General features: G+C 39.7%; 1 protein-coding gene across 1 annotated transcript in view; it reads right to left on the bottom strand.

Moving 5' to 3' along the window:
- cdh13 (cadherin 13, H-cadherin (heart)) overlaps positions 1–12,426 on the bottom strand; it is a 467,661-nt gene that overhangs the window by 204,352 nt on the left and 250,883 nt on the right. Inside the window, exon 6 of the mRNA XM_079825536.1 lies at positions 8,791–8,935. Within this exon, the coding sequence (XP_079681662.1) occupies positions 8,791–8,935 (145 nt within the window). The remainder of the gene's footprint in view (positions 1–8,790; positions 8,936–12,426) is intronic.

The raw sequence follows: 12,426 nt of genomic DNA, 5'->3' as shown, positions 1-12,426 counted from the left end.
TTCAGCACAAACAATTCAGACCATAGTTCAGTATTAGTCCATAATACGGCAGTCAGCATGTGATTGATCGACAGATAATGAGGCATTGTGGGATTGAAAAGCCGCTCTGCAGCAGGGAGCAGGGGTCATCCTGTGAGAGCTCTGTGAGGGAGACATTGGCGCTGGGAAATCCTAATGGCACAGACATCATGCCATTATGCTACAAATTACCTGCCGGCATTAGTGTCACCCTCAGCCCAATCATTTTCTAGCCAAGATCAATCCGAGCTGGGGTCTAGCCGACCCTCCTCGGGGGCCTGTCCTGGCAATTAGCTATTGATTTTTTTAGCCTTTTATTTTCTGAGGCCGACGCTCCACCAGCCCCACGCCACTTTCTCAGAGCTGCCACATCAGGCTGGAGGCTGCGACACAGCTGAGATGGTGAACAGTCCTGTCAAAAGTCGACGATATACAGGCAGAGCAGCAGGTAGTCACCAACCTCTGCCACAGAGAAGAACATCAATGATTACAACAGTCTGAGTGGGTCAGTAGTTTTGACAGACCACCTGAGCTATGGCACAACCCACAATTATACTTCAGTACTAGTTAAGCTATCTATCTATCAATCCATCCATACATCCCGATCAGGCATAACATTATCTCTTCATCACGGCGCCTGTTAGTGGGTGGGATATATTAGACAACAAGTGAACATTTTGTCTTCAAAGTTGGAGTGTTAGAAGCAGGAATGGGCAGCGTAAGGATTTGAGCGAGTTTGACAAGGGCCAAATTGTAATGGCTAGACTACTGGGTCAAAGCATCTCCAAAACTGCAGCTCTTGTGGGGTGTTCTCGGTCTGCAGTGATCAGTATATATCAAAAGTGGTCCAAGGAAGGAACAGCGGTGAACCGGCGATAGGGGCATTGATGCACGTTGGGAGCGAAAAAGAGAGGTACGAGTCAAATTTATTTTTTGTAGTAATCGACACAACGGCAACTATGCTGTGGATACAGCCTAACTTGTATTGAACCTGGAACACTCCTTGGAGCTGCTGAAAATCACAGGTGAAATGAAGAAGCCAGGAAGCTGTTTATACCTCAAAAATAGAAAAAACAAAGAGCAGACAAGAGGAAAGGCAACTGAGAAATGAAGATGTTTTCCCCAACAAAAATAGCCTATAGAAACAGAGAGAGGGAAAAAAAGAGAATGAGAGAGAGAGAGAGAGAGAGAGAGAGAGAGAGAGAGAGAGAGAATAAAGGCCTGCCAGAAGTCTAACTGTTTGCTCAGTTATCACCACACACAGAAATGTCAGAGTGCTGCTGTGTTTCCCCTATAGGCAACTGTCCTCCCAATTCAGAATAAAATAAACATTTCAAACGACACACGCAAAAGAACGAGGAGGGCATGTGGGGAGGAGACGGTGGAGAAAGAGAGAAAGAATTATAGGTTCAAGCAATATTTTCATTACTACCGCCATCAACGTTGCCCTGATATACTTTCCTAATGCATGTTCCTGGTCATTTTGGCTACATTTACAGAGACCATGTTTATAATTGACAAACTAAGACTCTCAGAATAGGGATGTTACACGGGGCAACTTTTTTAAGCAATGTTGCCCGGGTGATGTTTCTTGTGTGCTTTCCCATTGAGAATAGGCAGCACATTTCTATCTGGATACTTTAGAATGGTCATCGGCCCTGTGTCTCACCTGGCTGCCCGTTGATGGTAGTATTGCACAGCAACATTGCTCAAAAAGTTGCCCTGTGTATCATCTCCTTAAAACTAATTGAAACATGAATATAATTAAGTCTTGCCCTAAAGTTTGCTCTCCTTAAATGTAATTTTACTTGGCACTTCTTAAGACTGCCAGAAGTAAACACGTGTACACATATGCATATAGTCTCACAGCGTTGCAACTTGTTGAAAAGGCAGCTTGCAGAAACCTTCACTAATCAGGCACCGTGCTGAGCCCTTTAATTTCTAACCTGTGCCAGCGGTCATGCTGATTAAAGCAGGCGGGGGGTAGGGGCAGAATATCTTAAACCCAAGACCCAAGTGGGAGGCCTGTGACTGTTGGTTCCAGTGCTGATTAATGTAGGCTCCTTTAAAAAGCTCTCAATTCCCATTTTTCATTTCCTCTCCGGACACACACTGGCAGACTCTTCTGCTTAACGGGGCCTTTGAAAAGCGGCGTTAAAAAGCGATACAGATTCATCCTCCCTTTGCCAGGCGCTCAGGAGACATAGCGGAGGAGGCAAGCTGTGCACATCTGCACCCGTACATACACAAGCCTAAAGAGGAGAGAGGAAGTCACTGAAAAAATCCGGGCCCTGCGGTGCACACCTGCACCCACAATGCACTGCACACATGCTCCTTGAGTAGAGCAGTGACAATGGCAATCTGAACCGGAACTCTGCACCTCTGAACAACTGGTCAGGACGAGACGCTATGAAATGTTAAAAGCAATTTGTTTGATTAGTATGAAAGATGATGAAACTATAAAAAAGCACCTCTATTATTGGTGAATGGTGGCTTTTCAAATCATAAACTTAAAATATATTCCATGGAAAATGATTATAATTGAGAGGCAATAGACATTAAAATGGATCTACTCTCCATAAATCATGCATCTTCCCCATTAAGGTATCTTAAATGATGAGAGACATGCCAATGAAAATGTAGCAAAGAATAAGAGCCAAAATATAAATTCATTTAAAATGATGGCAATAAAGAGTATTTATAAATGCCTTAATTCTTCATGGCATAGATTCAACTAGGTGTTGGAAACATTCCCCAGAGATTTTGGTCCATATTGATATAATAGCATCATGCAGTTCCTGCATTTGTCGGCTGCACATCCATGATTCAAATCTCCCATACCACCACATCCCAAAGATGCTCTATTGGATTGCGATCTGGTGACTGTGGAGGCCATTTGAGTATAACTCATTGTCATGTTCAAGAAACCAGTTTGAGATGATTTTAGCTTTGTGACATGGCACATTATCCAGCTGGAAGTAGTCATCAGAAGATGGGCACACTGTGGTCATAAAGGGATAGTCTTGTTTAGCAACAATACTCAGTCTGTGGTGTTTAAACAATGCTCAGTTGGTACTAAAAGGCCCAGCCTGAAACATTGATACAAGGCAGGATGGATCCTAGCTTTCAGTAGCGTAATTGTAAATTTAGGTAGGGCAGATTCTGGGTCTTAGCGCTAGTTTATGATAACATATTGTGAGCTTTATATTTTAATTGCTGAACACATCAGACACACTTTTCGCACTATTCGAATGTCCTTGTGTTATTCAGCCTGAGGGTGGTGCTCTAATGATGATTGACATACTTCAGTACACATGAAAAACGCATAGAATATCATCTTAAAATTGCCTTAATGTAATTTACAGATTTATATTGGAAAATTGTGGGGTGCTGTAGAGCTCAGAGGGCTCCGAGACCAGCCGCGCTTAGTGTCATGATACATGCCTGCCGAATCCATGCGCTAAATTTTAATACATTGCAAAAAAAGATTGCATTCGTAACCCGCGCACCGAACCGGGAGCCCTGTACCGAAACGGTTCAGTACGAATACATGTACTGTTACACCCCTACTTAATATTGATATACACTGTTCATTCTGAAGAATGAATTGCGCTTTTTTTATACGTCAGTTTAAAGTGACCATGTCTGTTACGATGCCAAATACATTTTTGAAATCATCCTTGTTGCTGATTTAAAGATGTTTTTAAATGGGTCCGGTGCATTTTGTGATCCACATTCCGCTCTGTGTTATCGTGTCTCTGGACCAGAGCAGACTGTGTGCGAGCCTGCGCAAATACTCATTATTTTACAGAGCAGATTAAGGGCAAACACACACTCCTATAGTTTAGACTAAACACGTAATACTTATGCGAATGATGTCACCGATTCGCATTTTTGTTCTTAACACAGAGACAATAACAGTCTCGTTTTCAAAAATTTGCACTTTGAAACTCGTTTTCAAAAGTTAGCATTTTCAGGCCCCCAAAAAGCTGTTGTCGTGTAAATGAACGGCAAAAGCGCATACAAAGTTTTAGTTGAAAATGGTGTAGTGCAAACGGCTCCTTAAAATATTCGATAAAATGCGAAGAATATTTGTATATTCTTGCATCTTGCAAAATGCTAAACACATTTACAATGTATTATTGAGGTCTATGTTTGGATGAATATTTTGCCCTTACAGACAAGCCCAGGCTGCATGCTTTCATGTTGTTCAAATTATAACCCTACATCTGAATATCACAGCAGATCAAGATTCATCAGACCAGGCACCATTTTTCCAATTTTCTATTGTCCAATTTGGTGAGCCTGTGCGAATTGTAGCCTCAGTGTTCGGTTGTTAGCTGACAGGCGAGGCACCCGGTGTGATCGGTTTTAGCCCATCTGCTTCAAGGTTCGACATGTTATGCATTCAGAGATGCTCTTCTGCAGACCTCAGTTGTAACAAGTGGTTATTTGAGTTAATGTTGCCTTTCTATCAAATTCAACTAGTCCAGCCATTCTCCTCTGACCTCTGGCATCAATAAGTGATTTTTTTTGCCTACGGAACTACCGCTCACTGGATATTTTCTCTTTTTTGGGTCTTTCTCTGTAAACCCTAGAGATGGATGTTTGTGAAAATCCCAGTAGATCAGCAGTTTCTGAATTACTCACACCAGCTCGTCTGGCACCAACAAACATGCAATGTTCAAAGTCACTTAAGTCACCTTTCTTCCCCATTCTGATGCTCAGTTTGAACTTCAGCAGATTTTCTTGATCACACACTGATTTGCTGCTATGTGATTGGCTGATTAGATATTTGCCTTAAAGGTGCAGTAATTTTAGCGGCATCTAGAGATGAGGTTGTGAATTGCAATCACCCACCGCTCACCCCTCCCTTTCAAAGCACATAGAGAAGCTACGATGGCTGACAGAGGACAAAAATGTTGTCGTCGGAGAGAGCAGCGAGTGACTAGCGCTCTGTAGAGAAGTTTGTCCGTTTAGGGCTACTGTAGAAACATGACGCCGCAAAATGGCAATTTCACCCTAAGTGTATGGAGATAGAAATGGCTCATTCTAAGGTAATAAAAAACATAACGGTTCATTATGTAAGGTCTTTATAAACCACTGAAAACATAGTTATGTATATTATATTGCATTTCTGTCAATAGTTCCTCATAAATATTACACCCTGCACCTTTAACGAGCAGTTGAACGGATGTACCTAATAAAGTGGCCAGTGAGTGAAAATACTATAAAATATGCATGTATAATAAAATGTTTGGATTAATTAATTATTAATAATTGAATATTGATAATTGATTGATTACATAATTAAATTATTATAACAACTAATTGTTTAATAAACATATTTCCCCCCAAATTAATATGTATTACTATTATTATTATACAAGATAAAACATAGCTTTTCTGACTGAACAGTGCTTGGCCTATGGGTGTTTATGTTCTCCCTGGTTGCATGAAGGTCTTAGTTTAATTTCATTAAGTCTTTCAGCCAAATTTCATTCCTCTTTTGGTGATTAGATAAATCCAATTTGCTTAACTAAGTTACAGCAAATCTGGAAGCGGGTGGAAAGTTCCCCCACTGTTAGGGACTCTCATCTCCTTCCGCCCTAACTCACTCCTGACGGAGCGCACATTACCATTCATCGGGCTAAATGCATCTACAAGCAGGCACATTGTATCCGCCTACTCTACCTGGATCAGTTCATCCTGCCCTTATCACTGATGTTTGAGGCTGACGTCTGTTTGTTTATGTTGTAATGAAAGCAGTGCAGCCCACTCTTCACAGAGAAAAGGATTTATGATATGATCTCTCCCATCCTGTTGTGCTCACCATGCTCATTGAGGTAGAATTCACATGCAACAGAGATAAGAGTATGTTTAACTGTTTATTGTGTGTATTTTTGGTGGATGCGTGAGTGATTATGTGTTTGAGTGGAAACGGAGTAAGTATAAGAATACAAAGAAAAGAGGCAAAGTGCAGTCATGGAATTGCTGAAAAATTCTGGGGAAAATGATGAAAGGATTGTGAAATGGAAGTGCAGTACTGAGCCTCTGAGGACGGGGTTATGTCTCAATAAATTTATTTTTTCTGGAGGGCAAAGTGTCATGCCGTTTGTAAATGGTCCAATTCTTTTATGATTTATCAGACACATCATGAAAACAATGTAGCATTCTCTGGTGGCGAGATAAACGCAGGCTGCCATTTGTGAGGGATGCTCACGATTAGCTCAGCGAAGCTATCTCTGCGGTGCGCGGTGTGAACACACACGCTCTGAGATAATGTGTTTGCTCATTAGGGGTGACTTGGAAAGTGTACTTTTAAAAAAAAATAAAACATGTAATCTTTGCTTTATAGCTATGCTGAGAGGAAACAAAAGAAATCATGTGCAACCCTTTGCAAACACTTTAGACACTATGATGTAAAATACATTATTTATGAAACATCCTCTTTGCAGTAAGATGATGAAATCTGTAAGACTGAATTGTTTTTTCGAAAAAAACCATTTTTGGTGTTTGCCAGTGCAAAAATAGCACACCATCATTCTCACACCATTCAGAAGTTTGGGGTTGGCAAGATTTTTTATATTTTTTAAAAGAAGTCTTATGCTCACTAAGGCTGCATTTATTTGATAAAAAACACAGTAAAAACTATTTTATTATAATTTAAAAATGCTAATCTATTGTAATATATTTTTATATAATTTGATTTATATATTATTTTATATGGTCTTTTTATATATATATATTAAGTCATAATGACCAAAAACTTTTGTAGTGTCCACATCAACAGAGTAGCAACATTTTAAAACTTGTTTTAAAGGTATAGTGTGTAGTATTTATTAGGAGCTATTGACAAAAATGCAATATAATATACATAACTATGTTTTCAGTGGTGTATAAAGACCTTATATAATGAACCGTTATGTTTTATTACCTTAGAATGAGCCATTTCTATCTCAATACACTGCAGTTCCCTTTACAGTAAATTGTTTTATTTATATTATTGCAACAATTCATTGTACAACATTGTGGGCAACACAAACCATGTTTATCTTTGTTGCAAATTAAACCTTGCTGAGAACTACTGCATTTGATATTGCTTGGGGCTCTACTTCAATAAGCCTAGTTCTATCTGCCAGGTGAAGTTCGATCACTTAAGCCCAATATATACCTCTGCGTCGAGTGTAGGGGAGAGCGGGGCACAACCTAACGCAGGGTTATTTGTAACACGCATGGTTTAAAACTTTACACACATGCCAGGATGACGAAACTTAGTGTATTTACTAGTTGCCATTTCAACATTATTTAGAGGAAAAATTGCGCCAAAATTAACAAATCTTTGGAAGATATTACTGAACATTTATTGTACTAGACATTAATGAAATTAATATGGGAAAAAATAAATACTCTGAACCCCAAGTGGATTTACACAAACTGAGAAAGTCAAAAAGCGTTAGGTTGTGCACCGCTCTCCCCTACGCCGTAGCTACGTCGTAGGCTGTGTGTTGCATGCGTAGCCTACAAAGTACCCTGACATGCACCTCTCCAAAAATGTAACAACGCGTCAATTCTACGCGGACCACAAGCGCTGTGATTGGTCTGCCAGAACCCCTCCCTCAGGTCAATAAATAAAAAAAATCTGCGATAGGAGTGTCCGTGTGTGTGTGTGTGTGTGTGTGTGTGTGTGTGTGTGTCCAGAAATGGGATGATAGTTTCATCCTTACATTTGCTGTATAACACAATATTTTGTAGTTCAGAAATTCTTTATGTTAGTGAATGAAAACATAGATCCACTGTGAGTGTGAGCTCTTGATGGTCTAGTGATAGAATTTTTGTTAAGCGTGCCAGAGGTTCTTGGTTCTAATCCACCGTTGTATAGTTTATTTATTTTCTCATTAAAACCAAAGATGTTAATCAGTGAATGTATATCAAGAACAGGGACACATTTGGGTCCATTTCGTTTTGTGATTTCAACGGAACGAATAAAGTCTCCGCAACAGCAATCGATAGAAGCGATTGTCTTTGCATGAGCCACCGATAGTGAAAACAGCGGCCACGAGCACTCTGCATGATTTCAAAAACCCATTCCAGTGTCAGATCGCCTCTTATTTAACTCTACTAATCAACTAGAGATGCTTAATTTGTATTAGATACAACAACTCAAGCTGCAAGAGAAGTCGCTATCCATTTGCCGCCATAACTGCTGCTGCTACTCCGACAATGTACACAACAAGCTGCTTCTTCTTCGGCTTTTGCCTTGATACTGTGGGTTACACCATCAACATGCCCGTGGACACTGCCTACTAGCGAACTACTCTGCATGTGTAATTGCACATTGACGTGGACAACAACGCAGAAGTATCAATGAAAACCGGAGGCGTAGGGGATACGGCGTAGGTCAGATGCAGAAGTATAAATCAGACTTTAGTCACTAAGTAACAGCACATACTATTCAACAAGCCACACAATTTGAGCAATCTTTCAAGTCTTTAGCACAAAAGCGGGATACGTTTCTCCAAGCCTTCAATATGCACCAAAATAATGGAGTGATTACCATAGTAACAGAACTAATGAAAAACAACAAGTTGCAGTCCTTATCTTGCACAGGCTGTGTTCCATCAAGCTAAAGCAAAGTCCTGCCACTAGTATGAAAGACCTTTAGACCTTTAGCCAACTCTGATCTCGACTTTCTTCTTCCAGTAATCAGTTCCCTAGACACATTCATTTCAACCACAATAACATGAACACTGTCGTGTCAGGGTAAAGTACCTGTGGGGGAGCCCTCCAGGACCTCCCCAGAGTAGCGTGGCTCCTTGAAGACTGGTCTGTTGTCATTCTGGTCAATAACAGATACGTCCAAGTCTACTGGTCCCTCTACCAACTTGCCACTTAGGTCTGTGGTGGATACTTGGAGCTATGGGAAAGACAAAAAAGGAAAAACTCAGCTGTTTCTGGCAGTAACTGGCAGAGTAAATAAAGTGTTTCTTCGGTTGCTTTCCGTGTCAGGCAATTGAGAGGCAATTCACATATGTGATGTGAGATGATTCACATCTTGAAGAGAAACCTGGAGAAAACTTTAAATGGATGACAGGATTTTTGTAAAAAGGAACATCTTGAGTTGTCAGCTGAAGAAATACAATGTTTTCATATTTAAGAATAATCATGTATACAGAAAACAAGAAAAGCTTTACATTTCACGTTGTTCTTTCTTTCACCATTTGCTCACCAATATGGCACAGATAGAAGTTTCTCTCAATATGGACCCTTTTGGCCTTACCATAAATACATTCGTTTCACTAGTTTTTATATAATTTGCATACTATCTATATCCACAGAACCACCAAGAACTAATGTCATTTCCACGTCAACTCTTTATCACACATTTGTGGTGGAAATGAAATGAAATTATTAAATTCAAAAGGTTTTTTTTAGGGTGCTTTCACACTTGGTTCAATTGCCTGGACCGGACCCGAGTTCGATTGCTTCCCCCTAACCCTGCCCCCGCTGGACTGTGTTCATATTATATTATTTTGGGTCCGATCCGGGGTGCGTTTGCATCATCAAAGCAGCAGCTGTTTACCCGGTTGCTTAGTAACGACAGCGAGTGTGAAGGCGGCGAAATGCATAGCGTTTCTCACCTCACTTTTATATTTTTGTTTTTGAACCATTGGTTTTGTTCCTAAAGTTTCAGTATGTAATGGCACTTGCGTCTATCTGCCGCGTATGTACTGCGAATGCTCTAAAGAACGCTGAAGACGAGCAGAAATGAGAACTCTCTGCTTGCAGTACATCAGTCACGCTTGCCAGGAAAATGAGTGAAACACACACAAACACACATTTTTATCAAACCATACGTCATTAATAGCGGTTCACTTCAGCGATTTAGTACGATTGCATTCACATCAGCAGCAAACCATACCGGAGTTCACATGAACCGTACCCCAGACCACCCTTTTTGAGCGGACTGGTACGGTTCGCAGGTGCGCACCCAAGTTCGGAACTCTGACGTCAATCGAACCCGGGTGCGCACCAAAACTGCTAGTGTGAAAGCACCATTAATTTCACACCTAGCATTGCATTTAACCTAAATACATACAATTAAATAATATTTAAAGCCCATTGAAGTGCCTTGAAATGTGCAGCTTTATTAAATGTGTTGACGTAATTCGACATATCGAGCAGCCCCTCCCCTTTTAAAAAAAATAGCCAATAGGGTTTCATTTATGTATATCACGGTTCGGCCAGAGCCGTTGAGCTTGGCAAAGCTGCATTTGACAGCTTATGACAGCCACAGTCTAATACATTCTCTTTTAGATTTAATATGAAACTGTTACTAAAGCAAAACAGTGATCATAGTCATGATGAGTTTGGTGCATGGCACTGGTGTTATCTCTTCTACTCGTCAGTGCTGTTTCTAATGCAGAGTCTGTCTAGCCATTTCTCCTCCTAATCTCCTCAAAATCACTTTAAAATACAGCATTCAGTGTAGAATTCAAATAGGTCTGATTAGTTTTCTGGTATACGCCGACTTGCGCATATATCTCTGGACCGGAGCAGACTGTGTATGCGTGCTGGCGGTTCACGTGACACTAACGCTAAACCGGACTTCATTTGCCCCAATGGAAAGCATATTTACACTGTCTAAATCGTTCCCTATCCCCTAATGCACTATGTGCCTTTTACCATATAGAAAATAGTAATTGTGTGTACAACTGACCGATTTTCAGCCGCAGCTTCAGCGTCTATTTATAGCGTAGGGGGATGCTTTTGATTCTAGAGAGCATTTGATTGGACAGAAAATCTTATGAGAAGCTGAAGTGCATAGTAATGTCATCAAAATCATTGATCCATATTGGCAGAAGTGAGACTCCTCTTCTAAAACTGAATTATGTCATTGTTTTGGTGCACACTAGCTTAGTTCACCCAAAAAAATTTACTTAACTCATAATTTACTCACCCTCAAGCTGGTGGTTATGACTTTCTTCTTTCAGTCAAACACAATCGGAGTTATATTTAAAAAAATTTAAAAAACTTCTATTTTGTGACCGGTTTTGTTTTTCCTCTATCCTCTGCACTTCCGCGTTCATCAATATGTCATGAGTGAGTCCACTCTTACACCGGAACTAGACTCGTAGACTGAAGCTTATAGTTTATAAAGTTATAAATAGGGATATTTTTCTTACAAAAATGCAACACTTCGCTTCAGAAGAAGAACATTTTAAATCAATAAATAAAATATGTTAATGCAATCAACCAGAGACATAAAAGTGACTGTAACCGAAGATATACCTACAGATGTACATAACAAACAACTGTAATTTCTTCAACTGTAAAGATAAAGTATTTTCATGACCATTATTTCATTTCACAACATCCTACTGTTCAGTGGCTCTCATAGTTTGCGATAAAAAAAAGTTTGGATGATGGTGCAAAAAAATAAAAAATAAACACGGACTGCCACAGTCTTTAGGATTACCTCATGGGTAATGGCTACCTGTGCTGCCTGTGGTCAGCAATTATTGAAAGACTGAGTGGAGATGAGTGTTTGTCTGTGATTGTGGCTGATTTGCAGTGTGAGAGCCTGTCTGCTCTAATGGTGCTGAGGAGAAGAGATATGGAGGAAGAACAGATTAATATCTATCAAAAATACACACATCATTTTTGAAGGCACTGCAGAATTTGATTAAATTGCACTGCTTCTTGCTTGCCTGATGATAAAACTGGCATATACATTTAATATTCATGCCATATTTGCGATGATAAGCAACGTTTGATTAAGTATGACTTTAATATACTTTTTAGTTCACCATTAAGACTGTGAAATTAGCCCTCTATGGGACTAATTATGAAATCACTGCTAGAAAAATAAAAAAATAATTTTATATTTTACACATATATTTAAGGCTAAAAATATTTTCCAAAATTAATTTTCAACATCTGATCTTTGACCATTTTTAGGGTGCCGTCATTTATAACTGACTTTGTCCTATTAGGGTACATTATTTTTGGCAAATTGTCAAACTTCATACACTATCTGAAAAGCAGTGAAAACATCTTAGCGTTTAAAAAAACCCCAAAAAAACATTAAAAAGCTTTATTAACATTCCATTTAATCTTGTGCTACTATATTTTATTTGGAACTAGGGGTGGGCGACAGACACGATTAACCGGTATAAATTTGTCAACTGGTAGAGATTTTGTACTATCATCTCTATCGTGGTTACACTTACAGTTGCTGTTTTGTGCCTTGAAAACGTATAGTTTGAATGCGTTTTAAGCCTTGCGGTTTAAAAACATTTGATTTTAAACCGTTCAAGTGCAATAAGCAGTGAAAGAAGACGTTCATTTCGGTATATGCACGCGCTATCAGAGCTGTTTCAGGAGCTACACACCTGAAGCTCTGAA

This window comes from Gobio gobio (genome assembly GCF_949357685.1).
Source record: "Gobio gobio genome assembly, chromosome: 9".
Lineage (NCBI taxonomy): Eukaryota > Metazoa > Chordata > Actinopteri > Cypriniformes > Gobionidae > Gobio > Gobio gobio.
Note: the sequence above shows the minus strand (reverse complement) of the source record. Positions and strands in the feature narration are given on the sequence as shown.